The 15,281-nt window shown below is 34.9% G+C and overlaps 1 protein-coding gene across 3 annotated transcripts in view; it reads left to right on the top strand.

Moving 5' to 3' along the window:
• ltk (leukocyte receptor tyrosine kinase) overlaps positions 1-15,281 on the top strand; it is a 227,415-nt gene that overhangs the window by 191,123 nt on the left and 21,011 nt on the right. For 2 of the 3 annotated variants that reach the window (XM_073927390.1, XM_005158786.6), the window contains exons 13-19: positions 3,035-3,185; positions 3,358-3,489; positions 3,750-3,906; positions 6,505-6,687; positions 8,873-8,971; positions 12,998-13,150; positions 13,229-13,342. In XM_073927390.1, coding sequence (XP_073783491.1) covers positions 3,035-3,185; positions 3,358-3,489; positions 3,750-3,906; positions 6,505-6,687; positions 8,873-8,971; positions 12,998-13,150; positions 13,229-13,342 — 989 coding nt within the window. 3 annotated transcript variants of the gene reach the window in all.

Raw genomic sequence — 15,281 nt, 5'->3', positions numbered from 1 at the left:
TTTTTTTTGTAAAAGCAGCGAGAGGCATGACTCACTGGCTGTAGGCACAGATAAATCTCTTCCTGTACTCCACTTAATCTGGCCCCTGTGTAGTCAAGCCTTTGAACTGATTAACAGTGATTATACAGTCTAGTCATGGGAGCTCATTAAAAACAACTCCAAAACTGGCTGTGAAAGAAGGGCATGCGGAGATCAGAAAATATGACAGATCAGACCAACTTATGTTGTGATACCGTTACATTCACAGAGCCATGCTGAAATATAGAGATCCATCCCACACTATCCCTCATTCATAAACTGATTTATTTTTTATTGTATCCAGTTGTTTTGGCGCCCAAAGCACTGGCTGGATTTAATAACAAAAAATTATATTTACCTCGAGACAGGAAGTTTGATCTTCCTTAGTGATGTGAGTGGAATTAAAATCATTACTTTTCATTTAAAAAATAGCTCAGCTTAATTCAGTTGTGTATTCAGTATATTAAAAGTACAGTTTTGTTTGGTTATATTGTGAAAAATACTAATGTTAAAATATTAGGCAGATTAATAGCATTGTTGGTCGGCAGGTAAAATATATATTTACAAGTGAAACGTAAATTTTCTTTTGCAAGTAAATTTCATATACAGTATGGATTGAAATAAAGTTAGTTTACTAAGTTATGTAAAAATAATATTGTTTGGTGTGTAATTATGAGTGATATAAAACTGTAATAACTAAATAAAAACTTTCTTCATTTCTATAAGATTTAATTGATCCCTAAAATATATAATACAATCTTTCTGTTGTGATTTATCTTAGAAAGACTTTCATCGTTTTGTAGGGTAATGATATTAAACATATCTACGTGTCGCAGAATAATATTAAATATCATATAAAGAAAGTTGCCAAAGTGAATTTGTTTAAATTAATTTATGAAATTTCAAATGACAGTCCAACATATTGGAGCATATTTTTTTTACATTATTTATAATTATGCTAAATCAGTGTTTCTCAACTACGTTCCTGAAGGACCACCAACTGCATGTTTTAGATGTCTCTCTAGCGCCACCACTTGTCCAAAGTTTCGCTTATGTTTATCTTTATTACCTTGAACCCAATGGGCTACAATCAAAATATTTTTTTTCCTCTAATTCCTTGGCTCAAGCTTAAACGTACCTTGTGATGTAATTTTCTGTCACAAGAAGACACAATGTACACATGCGTAGCCAAATTCACGTGCATAAAATATTTATTTATATTCACAAAAAAATTTCACGTGCACAAAATAAAAGTAAAATACGTTTCACAAATGAAACAAAACACCATTTGCAAATGTATGAGTGTACAAAAAGTTTTGAACGATCGAACACAGGTCGAACGGCTTCGTAACGCAATGCACTGACCGCTGGACCATATTGGCGCTGCAATGCTTGTGTGGCCGGAATGATACTTAATTCTCATCAGTACCCTGCAGGCTACATTTTGCTCATGAGACTGCGAGACAATAAATAAGAAGAGCGGAGCTGCAGCAAAATAATGGATAAAAAGAGTGAGGCTATGGTCAAATAATTAAATAAATGAAAGTGTGACTGCTGCTTTCTCCGTTCGCCATGCTGGAGAGGAACAGTCTGCGCAAATAGAGCGCAGAGTGGGTGTCATTGACTACAGCTCTTATCTGATTGGCTGAAAGGTACGAGTAGCCCTGCCCGTGGCAGGAAAGTCTCAAAAATACACACACACACGTATCCAGGGGGAGTCGTACGTGAAAGAGGATTTGCACATTCTCATTCAGGATGAACTCGCAAGTTTTAAATATTCTAAACTTTTTGTACACTCTTATACATTTCCAAATGGTGTTTTGCATTTGTGAAACGTATTTTATGAAAATGTATTTTTATTTTGTGCATGTGAATTGTTTTTGTGAATATAAATAAATATTTCCAAATGGCACACTATGCACTATGCACTAATGAACTATGTACTTATGCAGTTACACACTCAACAGCATAGTACATGTATGTAGTGTCGCTCCAAATAGAACACTAATGGTTCTTTTACTAAGCGGAAATTCAAACCGTTTTCCTGATGACATTTGACGGTTGCCAAATTAGTGAAATAAATGACCAAACTACCAAATAATATCTGCCATGATTATAACCGTATTCACCATCGGGAGGCGCTATAATCACTCTTGTAGGGGTATTTTGCTTTCACAATTCAAAATAAATAATGTACTCCAACATGAGCACCCAATAGCTACGCTCCTTATGCTACGTGAGCAAAGCAGCGGCAGAATGTGTGTTTATAGTGTGAATGTACAACTTACACCAGGAGTGTCCACACTCGGTCCTGGAGGGCCGGTGTACTGCGAAGTTTAGTTCCAACCCTAACCAGACTCATTTGGGCTAGTTAATCAAACTCTTACTAGGCTTTCTAGAAACATCATTGCAAGTGTGTTGAGGCAAGTTGGAGCTAAAATCTGCAGGACACCAGCCCTCCAGGACCGAGTTTAGACACCCCTGACTTACACTATTTATACTACAAAATGGCATAGAATAGTGCTTAAGTATGCAATTTGTGATGCACCTATGGGCTGTGTCTGAAATCGAATACTTCCTTACTATATAGTACGCTAAAAATGTGAGTCAATTCAAATTGAGTTTGATTAAAGAGACATGGAAAATGTGCAGAGCTGGTGGTTCTCCAGCAAGGTGGTTGAGAAACACCACTAAATGTCAAATTACTTTACAAATATGTATGACAGTCATTATTGCTCTAAAAAATTAAGTAATTTAAGAAATTTAAGCACACTTAGATGTATAAAAATGTCTGTATTACACTTTTATTGATTTAGTGCTTGAAAACCACTTCATCTTTGATCCAAATTACATTTTTAACCCCCTCCTGCTACATAATTAGACCCTTTCAAGTGTTTCTCTTTCTATTGTGACTGTTTCAACAAAATTATTTTTACGCTCATTAGTGCTTTGGGATCGCAGGTGCGTCCTCAGTTTGGTAATTCAGTGCATTGGCAGAACTCTCCTTGTTTTCCAGGATTTCAGCCTATGGAGCTGCAGGAGGCAAAGGAGCAAAGAACCATAACAAGCGCTCACACGGTGTGTTCATCTCAGCCACCTTCCCCCTGGAGAAAGGTGACATCCTCTACATCTTAATTGGCCACCAAGGAGAAGATGCCTGTCCAGGAGTGAGTGAGCTACTTATACATGGCATTCATGTCCACATCTCTATTATTATATATCCATTCACTTGAATGAAGTCTTTAACACAAAGGGTGATAACTGTTCACAATTTGCCCATGAAGTAAATTCGGAAATTTGGATGGAAACATGGCTTCTGTTTTGTTCATTTCTGCACAGAGGAACCCCCAAACCCATAAAATCTGTCTGGGCGAGTCGTCTGTGATTGAAGATGGTTTTGACAGCGACGGTTCAGCCTTGAAGTGGGCAGGGGGTGGCGGCGGTGGAGGGGGAGCCACATATATATATCGGGTAAGATCTTTCTTTTCTTCCTGTCTTTTGTATCAAACACATCTTTTAAAAACAACCTTGCGAGTCCCCTTGAGCGGTGCCATGTGGACAGCAGTTGTCTTCTGATAGTGCCTGTCTAGACAAGCATTTTTGAGACATCCTGGAATAATTTGGAGTCATCAGAGTTGGAACACTGATGGAAATGAGAGAGTCACTGGAGTCCTTTTGTGTTATTTGAATGAAAATAACTCTGTTGTTGTTTTTGGGATGCCCGGGGGCAGATGGAGAACGGGCAACCACTTCCTTTGCTGATTGCAGCTGGAGGGGGAGGAAAGGCCTACCTTGAGGATCCAGAAAGCAGCCAGGACCAGAGTTTTCGGGAACAGTACGAGAATGACACCACCGTTTCTGGTGTCAGTGGCAGATCTGGAGCAGCAGGTACTGTACAATATCTTTACAGCACTATCTGAATATATGTATATAAATACGGTTGAATTTAAAATTACTTGCCCCTCTGCAAATTTTTTTTATTTTAAATATTTCACAAATGATGTTTAACAGTGTAAGGAATTTTTTTCTGCATTTCCTATGATATTTTTTCCTCTGGAGAAAGCAGTTTTATTTTTTTAAAACCATTTTAAAGGTCAATATTATTAGCCTCTTAAGCAATATTTTTTTGATAGTCTACAGAACAAACCTCTGCCTAATTAACCCTAACTTGCCTGATAATCCCAATTAACCTAGTTAAGCCTTTAAATGTCACTTTAAGCTGAATAGTAGTATCTTGAATAAAATCCAGTAACAGTAGCAGTGCAAGCTTAACTGGGGCCTTGGCAAATGATGATCGTGCCGCCCTCATGGTGTTTTTGCTGCCCTTTTGCGGACTTAAGTGAAGAGCAGCGGTGGGATGTGGGGTGTTTGGGTTGTTGCAGATGAAAGTGAAAATCGGGGGGTGGAGAGGTGTTGGGTGGTGTTTGTTGCAGACAAAAGAAAAGAGGGGAGGGGGTCTTCAAGGAGATGAAGCCCTAGGCGATCACCAGTCCAGTAAAATAGCATGTACTGTCATCATGCCAAACTTAAAAGAAATCAGTTATTAGAAATTTGTTTTTTGAAAATTAGTTAGTTGAAAAAACAGAAACCAGAAACAGAAATTCAGAGAAAATATACAGGGGTCTAATAATTCAGGACAGCTAATAATTCTGTATTCAACTGTATATGAAGTTTTAAAGTAATGATTAAAAAGCAGAAATAAGTTGACAGTGACATAACCTAATATGGTCACAGAGAGACTGTGAAGTATTATGGGTGAGACATTTATTTTAATAAGTAACTACCTAAAGTTCCTAAAATTATCATTCTGTATGTGTATAGAACATGACTCACTTCTGATTCTGAACCCAATTAACTCTGAGGAATCTCACCAGTTTGGAATGCTCTATTTTTGACCAATTTAAAATTATAGCACCGAACATACGTCATGTTGTGGCATTTGAATGAACCACTGACAGCAGATGTTTCACGGTGTTCACCGGTGTAGTGTTGCCATGTCAGTTTGTTATAAATGTTTTGTTTAGACTCAGGGCTGCTGCTGGCTAAGCAGAATTTTTCTATTGTGTACTCACCATTAACAAAAAACACACTCACACAAATATATGTAACTAAACATGTATTTATTTTTATATACAGTAGTAATATGCATGTAAATGCTGAAAATGATACTTAAAATCAAATCTTCAAATCATTAATTTTAAATCATTAATCATTAACATTAAATCTTCACATTATAAAATAATACTCATTCATTCATTTTCCTTTGGCTTAGTCGTTATTTCAGAGGTCACCACAGCAGAATAAACCACCAACTATTTCAGCATATGTTTTACATGGTGGGTGTCCTTCCAGCCTAAGTATTGGGAAACACCCATATACTGTACTCTGATATTCACACACACACACACACACACACACACACACACACACACACACACACACACACACACACACACACATACACTACGGGCCAATTTAGTTTATTCAATTTACTTATAGCGCATGTCTTTGGACTGTAGGAGAAACCGGAGCACCCGGAGGAAACCCACACGCACAACACGCAAACTCTACAATAGTGCTAACCACTGAGCCACTGTGCCGCCCCTATGAAATAATAGTTTACATCAAAATACACACAATATGCCTTCTGCTGGAGCATTCCTAATTTCAGACATTTAAAAATGGTAATAAAGGAATATAACTCTCTCTGTACAGTAATTTGGTTTAACAAATCTACCCCCCCTAATCTTCCAGTCATTGTTGAAAAAGGCTTCTACATATTACAATAAAGAGTCTAGTTTTATTTTAACAAGCAAATAAGTAAATAAATTATTATATCATCAAATAATGAAAAGCTCACAGCCAGAAAACAAAGTACACACTGATTGCAATATAATCAGTTAATATTTAATTGTTTTCCCTTGCATTTCATAGCCACTAAATACAACTCATTCACTCTTTAAAGTGTAGATATCCAGCATATTTCCAGCATTGGTGTGAGTGGCTGCTCACTGCTTGTTTAATGGGATTTGGCATTGATTTTGTTTTCTTTGAATGCAAGCAATTACTCTGTGGTTTAGATTTCTATGAAGGACAAGAATTATTCCAGCAAGTTCCAGCCGAGTCCTTATTTATGAATGTTTTATGGGCGTCTTAATTCCATTTGCAACAAACCAGTTTTAATTTTTTTCACTAAATTACGATGTTTCTCTTTAGTTTAAACATGAGGATCACATCATCCTTTAAGTTGTGTTGAATGTTTTGTGGGATTGCTTTTTAAAAAATGAATGTCTGTCAATTCTGGACTCTCGTATTACAGACAAACATAATCAAAAAAAAGTTTAAGAGCAAACACTGTTGTCACTGTTTTTTGCATCCTCAAACCAAAGAAATTTACATTTTTATTCTAAAATGAGCAGCACTGAGTAAACATTAGCTAAACCAGCAGTTCAGAAACATGTTTTCTGTTTTTGTGTGTGTTTTTAGGTGGAGGAGGTGGATGGAGCGACGTGTCCTCTCTCTCATGGGCAGGGAAATCTCTTGTTGAAGGGGGTCAAGGAGGCTCATCCTGTCCTGAGGCTTTGTCAGTGCTGGGATGGGCTACATTTGGAGGATTCGGAGGAGGAGGAGGCGCGTGCTCCGCTGGAGGGGGCGGTGGAGGATACAGAGGTGAATGTTAGATTAAAAACACTTGCACATGTCATAACAGCAACCGTACAAATACAATTTTGGCTTCAAATCTGGAGTTACTCGTTTCTGGCTGAGGCCACAGTAAGCTGTCAGAATTTGTTGTTTTTTGAAACAGTTTTATTATTGTAAAGTAGAAATATACACTACTGTTTAAACGTTTTGGGATGGGTGGAATTTTGAAAAGTCTCCTATGCTCTTAAAGTGGTGGAAATTTATAGTTTGTGAATTATTATTATTATGTAAAGTCCTTTTATTAGTTTGGATGTACTTTTAAATGGAGTTTATTTCTGTGATGCATCAATACTTCAGTGTCATTACTCCAATCTTTAAATTGGGTTGGATCAGGACTGGGTGAATGGGATGTTCAAAAGAACTTCATTAGCATCCGCAGATGTCCAGCTGATGTAGGACACCTAAAGTACATTCAAATGTTGAAGGCATGCTACTGTATAAATAATTTCAAAAGTAATTTATTTATTTTTTAAATCTTATAGACTATAAATGTCAATAAATGTCACTTTGTTAAAAATGTAGTCACATTCTCAACATCACACTTTGCCAAAGCAGAAATCCAAAGTAATTTGCAAATAAAACTGTGAATTTTAAGCTATGAGTGACTATTCATTAACTGATTTTTACAGTGTTTACAGTGCCCTTTTTGACCTTATTCTAAAATGCGGAAGTGCGCCTGTTTTGGAGATTGCTTTAGAACTTCTGATTCAGTCGCCTTTGGGAGAAATGACTAGGAATAATAAACTGCAGAAAACGTTCAAACTACTTGCTCTACAAACAAATGTTTACATGCCTTTACACACCAAGTAGAATAATATAATAAGAAAATATCAGTTTGCAAAATCAAGCAGCGTAACGAGCAGTTTTTAATGTCTAAAAATTAATGGAAATGAGTGAGACCGGAAGTCTCAAGCCAAAAAGATTCAAATGGTTTTGCCCGCTCGTCGGCAAAGAATAAGGTGAATAGTACACTAACCTTAATCCTTTATCTGCCTGCTTCTTACTGCCATTCCAAAGAATCAAATAAACATAATCCTGTTGCAACACTACACTTGACTAAACTTGACTTAAAAAATAAAACGATAACAAGAAAGCGTGTTAATCAATAATCTGAAACATTTTATGGCATACTTCAAAAAACTAAGATTTAATATTCAAAAATGTTTTATTTTGATTATGTTTTGGGATAAATTGGCTTTACGCTTCATATTTTTATATTTTTCATAGTGTGTATATATATATTAGTTCCAGTATTTTTTACCTTAGACCAACAAATCAGTCATTTGGTAGAAGTTGATATTTTAGAAATTATGGTATGTGTTGAAAAAAAAATCCATTGATTGTGCTAACTAGTGACATTAGGAGTTAAGAAATGCAATCTACCATTTTTTTATTCTTAGTAGGGCAGTTAAAGGGGAAGTTTAAAGCTTGAGATCTTGTTTTTAAATGTTCAGAATCATTATTGATGCTTACTGTTAAGTTTTTCTGAAACATAGATTGTAAAATAAAGATTTATAGGAAGTTAACACAAAAATTACCCACTTTGATGTTTCTTCTTATTTTTTTTAAAGATTATTCTACCGCTATTAAGTCATCATATGTGTTTTATACACCCATTAAAAGCTTATTTTTTCAGTTTGAGGTTGTGGCTGATTTAATGGTTTAGGACCAGAGAAGAAGAGTGCAGTCCCATTAAAGCACAGGTCAAAGTGGACAGGTTTGTAAGTGATCTGCTGACGAATGCTCAAATTAAAGAACACAGATGGAGGGGAATTTACATAATGACTAACACAGGCCATAAACCAATGACTACAGCACTGGCACAAAATGGTGAAAACATGCAGTTTTTTAGGCATTAGTAAAAAAGTACATTGCATTGCATGATTTTAAAACACTGTCCACCCAAAATATTGTATCTGAAAGAGAAACAAATTCACATACAGTATCTTTACCCTGAAAGTACACTGTAAAAATCTTAATGACAAGAAGTCAAGACAACAAACATGTGATGTTGCTCAAACTTTTTTTAATTAGTTAATCAGGTTTCAACTAAATTTTTAAACTTATACAAAATTAAGTCAGCAATATTTTTGGTACTGGTATATGCTGTTAGTAAATCTGTATATAATTTTTTTCTGTTACCGTTTTCCAGGTGGTGATGCACCTCTTCTTGACGACATCTCAGCAGATGGACAAGATGGCCTCTCTTTTGTTCACCCCATGGGAAAGATATTTCTGCAACCTCTGGCAGGTCAGACTTAACCCAATCTTGACTATGTATAGTGATGTAGACTTGTACTTGTGACATTAAATGACACTTGTGTTATTTTAAAGGTTTAATGTATATTTAATATTTAATTTAATTATATGTTTAATTATATATAGTCACAAAATGTGAGGAGTTCAGATGCAAAAACTTCAAGTGCCACCTGAAATTTTCTTCTACAATGAGCATTTTTCTCAGCCTCTTATGTTTATCTTTAGTTATTCTATGTTAAAAGTATAGAAAATAACCTATTTTTGCCATAAAAGTGAAATTACTGAATCAAGAAATAGGAGCCTGAGAAAAACACTAATATTAGAAGAAAATGTCAGATGGCACTTAGAGGTTTTTGCATCTGAACTCTTCATATGTTGTTTTTATTGCAAAAGCAGTAAGAGCAAGTGCAAGTGCAGTACTGTATTATAGATAGATGGATATATAGACAGACAGACAGACAGACAGACAGACAGACAGACAGACAGACAGACAGACAGACAGACAGATAGATAGATAGATAGATAGATAGATAGATAGATAGATAGATAGATAGATAGATAGATAGACCAAGGAAGATGGGTATAACACTAAAAATTCTTAGTATAAATAGCACAGGAACGGATATTTCAGTTTTTAGGAATCCAATCGCTTCTAAAGAGTTTGAGCATTTAAAGCAGCAGACACAAATATGCAGCGCACACTTAGAATTAACAGAGTTATATCATCTGTTAGTGTGGATGCTAATGTAATTATTGTTATGTTTATCTTCATAATTACCACTTTTGATGTGAACAGGCCTTTAAATTGCAATAAATCCACCAAATTCTTTAGTGCTTTTTCAAAACACCCATCGTGCATTTGGAGTTATTGTTTTTCTCACAGAAGTGTAGTGCATTGAGATAGAAGGCTTCAGACACACACACACACATGCACACACACACACACACACACACACACACACACACAAACTCTGATTATCTAAATGAATGTGAAATTGAGAAAATGTTACTCGTGGTAGATAATAGAGGACCTTATGTGACTTATTAAAGGTGGCGCCACTCTTTATTACCACAAGTGTGTTTGCAGTTAAAGGGGCATATTTCAGACTGACTGTCGCTTGTGAGGTCAAGCACGGGTTTTGTAGATGCTTCATGAAAGTTTTTGTTTTTGCCATTACAACATAATTTACTAAACTGTTTACTAATTATTTGTTTGCTATAATCATTACATGGATTTCTAAGTGAATGTCTATAATGTTAACAAATATTTGAATATAATGTCATATAGTTAGTTGTCACTGTTGAGCTGAAATCTTGTATGTCCAAGCCCAAAAAACTCAAATCATTCATCCGTTCATTCATTCATTCATTCATTCATTTTTCTTCGGCTTAGTTCCTTATTTTTCAGGGGTCACCACATTGGAATGAACTGCCAACTGTTTCGGCATATGTTTTAGCAGCAGATGCCCTTCCAGCCACAACCCAGTACTTGAAAACAACCATACACTCTCGCATTCACACACACACACACACACACACACACACACACACACACACACACACGCACACATGCACACACACACACACACACACACACTAGGGCCAATTGCTTTTGACTTAATTCACTCTATACAGTATCTTCAATACTCAACGTTAAAACTGCATTAGGTGTTTTTGATTATTAAATATTTGTTTTTCACATGTTGTGACATTTTAAGGCTTACATCTCTCCTCTTCATCAACTTTACAGTGGACCAACTGATCAACTACTGCCATTTCAAACAGCCAATGAAGTATTGTAGGAATCGCCACTGTAATTTTTATGCTGTTTGTTTTAACAACAAATATTTAGCATCAGCAATCCATTCAAAACTACTATTATTTATACAATATACTCTTTATCTTAAGATTTTTTAAATTCTTTTTTAAATGGAAGAGTCAATAACATTTAAAGCACCAATCAGAGGGTGCATTCATATGATGTCTTGATGTAGATTTCCTACAAAGTACTTTGCAGTATTTAAAAAATACAAAAATACAAGACACTAAAGTATTTTAATTCAAAATATTAATCCATTTTCATCAGCCCTATCAAATACAAATTACAAAATACTATTTTGGATTTAAAATATGTATTTGAAATACATGTTTCATACATACTGCCCATCCCTGGAACTAGCGACCTTCTTGCTGTGAGGCAACAGTGCTAACCATGCCTACTGCCTACCAAACCCAAAACATTTTTATGACATGTAAAAAATCTAGTAAAAAAATATTGTAATAATTAACCCTCTGCAGCACACCATTACTCTCAAGTAGACAGACAACCGACTGTTGTTAAGCCCCATTTTCAGTGGTTGTTTTCTTAAATCAGTGGTTTCCAAAGTGGAGGTCAGGACCCCCTGGGGTGTAGTGGCACAATGATAGGGGGTCGCTTGGTGATTTTAACTATTTAGAAATATCATATTTTAACCATAACTAAAAATAATAGTAAAATACAACAACATGCAAATGAAAAGCCATCAGCCTTTAAATTATTATTATTTTTCATAGAATTGGTGTGTTTACATTAGATTAATAGCACAGCAATAGCATCAGCTAGAGCAGATTGATTTTATAGCACCAGGCTAAACTTTCTGACACCTTTATGGCAATCAAATACATAAAAAATAAATACAGGCCACAATACTGAATACTGAGGATGATCTCTGAGTGGCGGTCTCCAAAATTTAACCAGCAATAAACGTGTGCTGAAAACATTGTGTCCACCAGTCTCTTAAGTTGAGGTTAATATTAAGTTAATAAATGACCGTAAAAATAATATGAGTTTCCCCCACAAATCCAAACACATGCTGTATAGGTGAATTGAATCAACTAAATTGGCCTTAGTGTATTGTGTGTGAATGTAAGAGCTTCCCAGTGTTGGGTTGCTGGTTGGGTTGTGGCTGAAAGAGCATTCGTTGTGTAAAACAAATGCTGGATAAGTTGGGGGTGGCGATCCCTGATTAATAAAGAGACTAAGCTGAAAGGAAAATGAATGAATGAAAGCTGATATGGTTGTTAGACTGCACTTTTTTTTCTTGTCAATATGCTCATGTTTATATTAGCCTATTGTTGTATGAGCAACATTTGCATATTGCATATAACCACCTAAGAGGAATTTGACGGTCGTGAGTCACTGGTATTGTTATTTTAGGGGATGCGGGCTGAAAAGTTTGGGAACCCCTGCCTTAAATAATTACAACCGATTAGAATTTGGGCTGCACGATAATGGCAAAAATCTAAATTGTTGCATATTCCTTTGAAATTGCGATTGCATTTACCTAATTTTTAAGGTCTGAAAAAATTGAATATCTAAAATTGACTTATTGTCATTTCTGCTAACAAACTTTCTAAATAATTTTTTTTTAAATTTAAGTAGGCAGGTTAGAATAATCAGGCAAGTCATTGTAAAATGATGGTTTGTTCTGTATACTATCGAAACAATATAGCTTAAAGGGTTTAAACATTTTCATCTTAAATGGTTTTTAAAAAATTAAAAACTGCTTTTATTGTAGCTAAAACAAAACAAATAAAACTTTCTCCATAAGAAAAAATAATATCAGACATACTATGAAAATGTCCTGGCTCTGTTAAACATCATTTAGAAAATATTTAAAAAAGAAAAAAATAATTCTGATTGCAACTGTATAAATAAAAAAAAAAAAAAAAAAAATATATATATATATATATATATATATATATATATATATATATATATATATATATTAAAAAAAATATATATATATATATATATTTTATAGTATTTAGTAACTAACAAAAAAGTTTCATATTTTCATATTCATAAACTTTCTTAACAACATGTAAAATATCTGCTTAAAATGTGTTTTACTATGGTAACAATTGGTACAGTATCAAAGGAAAATACCAACAAAAAACACAATTTATTTTTTTATCGACTAACTCAAAGCAGTTTCGTCAAACATAATTTTTTTTTGTCAATCTTCATGTTCCCTAGCCATGGAGAGTCACGGCGAAGCTGAAATTGTGGTCTATCTGAACTGCAGCCACTGTAAAACCCAGAGCTGCAAGCGCGATGAAGACACCAAGCTCATCCTGTGCCTCTGCGACAGCGACGAGGTTCTGGCACCAGACAACGTCACCTGCGCAGGTACCAAACACAGCCTCTGCCAATTTATCAACAAACATCTCCAACACAACTCCTCTCCCTTGGTGTGTCCTCCTCTAGTGGTTCCTATGGGCTCTCTGGCAGACGGGCCTCCATCCCTGGTCTTCATCATGGCAGGGATCGTGTCCACAGTGGTGACCGGTGTCGTTCTGACCTGTGCCAGCCTGACTCTCAGTAAGAGACTCTTCCAGTTCTGCGTTAATTCGGTGCCCTCCACATTCCACCGCCTATGACATGCCGCTGTTATTATCTGCTCATGACGTTACAGGACACATTTAGTCATGTACGAGTGCATTTCCCTGAAGAACACAACACCGAAAGCTCAGCATCAGTGCTTTTAGAGCCAGTAGGACCTGTAATTGTGAGAACATGCAGAGAAATTACAAGTGATGTTTTCATGACTCCCCTCGTAATTATGTGTAAATGTAGTACACTTAAGGTAAATCGTCGGAACCTCATTGGCATTAATGTTACAAAATCAATGTAGAATATGTGAAATGAACTGAACTGTGACATGAAATTAAACTTTTAAGGGACAATTAGTATGTGACGAAATTTCATATTTCGAATTTCAGTGGCACTTTAATACTGTTGAAGAAACAGCAATTGATATGCAGGTTCTGTATACAGCAGGGAAGTATTCAGTAAGTATTGAACATGTCATGTATTTTCCTGGAAATCATATTTCTAATGGAGCTGTTGACATGGAATGGGACCAAATTTTGGTAAAAATCCATACAATACAAATATAAAAAAATAAATAAATAAAAAAAACTGACAATTATTTGCAATCGTGTAATAGCAATGAAATGGCACAAGGAGAAAGTACTGAACTGCTGAAATATGTTTAATACTTTAAATAAAAGGCCTTTTTGATGATGGCAGCTGTCCGCGGGGTCTTAAAATCTTTTAAAATGTTTTTAATTCACTGATTTATTGTGTTTTAGATCTTAAATCATTTTAACCATGTCTTAATTTTGCTTTGTCCAAATAAAGCTACCCAATCCGGCCGACACCCAATCACCTAAAATCCATCTCAAAACTTCTTTTTTTTTATATTTAAATTTTGAATTGCAAAAACAATTGAATTGAATTGCAAATACAAAAACTATTTGCAGAAGTAACCAGGCCATTATAAAAAATCCTTAGTGTTTAGCCCTGTATACAGTAAGTGTAAAATTTCCTTTATAATGGTATTAAAAGGGTCTTGAAAAAAGTCTTAAATTTGATTTAAAGAAACCTGCAGAAACCATTTGCAGTTCTGTGGGTCTTGTCTATCAAATCTGATCTTTATTTTGTATTTTCTATTGGATTCGAATCCGGTGATTGTCCGGGCCATTCTACTGCTTGATTCACTTTAACTGAAAGCATTTGAGAGTTTCCTTGGCTGTGTTTTGGATCATTGTTTTGTTAAAACATCCATCGTGGTTTCATTTTTATCAACTTTCTATTGTACTGTAGATGTTGAAATAAGCAAATATTCATTTACAGTAACAAAGAGCCAAGAGTTGATGAATAACTACTGAGATTTCAGTTGCAGTCTGGGTTTTCACTGCCTAGGTACACCACCCTTTCTTCGTGTGTTCAATACTTTTTCCCTATGTCATTTCATTTTATTATGCATAACTTAATTTGTAAACTACTTAGATTTGTTTTCTTTGCATATATAGATTTTTTGTTACCAACATCCAGTGAAAATTTCTAGTAAGCAGCACCCGAGAATTTGATGATTTTAACAGACAATTTGATTTTTTCTGAGAAAAATGGTGATTTGTTCAATACTTATTTTCCCTGCTGTATGCTACCATACAAATGTTTGGAATCAGTATTTTTATTTTATTTGAGTTTTATTTTTCTTGTTGTTTTTTTATTCAACAAGAAGACATTAAAAATGTACTTAAAATATATATGAATTAAAATGTGAAGTAAACATTAAGTAATTATAACATTATATAACATTATTAATGTTCCTTGAGCAGCAAATCAACATATTAGAATTATTTCTGAAGCATCGTGTGACAAATTTCATTACACCACAATAATTAATTATTTTATTGTATATGTCAAGTATTTTACAGCATTACATTTTTGTGATAAAACATTACTTTATAAA

The sequence above is a fragment of the Danio rerio genome, chromosome 17 (genome assembly GCF_049306965.1).
Source record: "Danio rerio strain Tuebingen ecotype United States chromosome 17, GRCz12tu, whole genome shotgun sequence".
In the NCBI taxonomy this organism is placed as follows: domain Eukaryota; kingdom Metazoa; phylum Chordata; class Actinopteri; order Cypriniformes; family Danionidae; genus Danio; species Danio rerio.
This window is presented reverse-complemented; position numbering and strand designations above follow the sequence as displayed.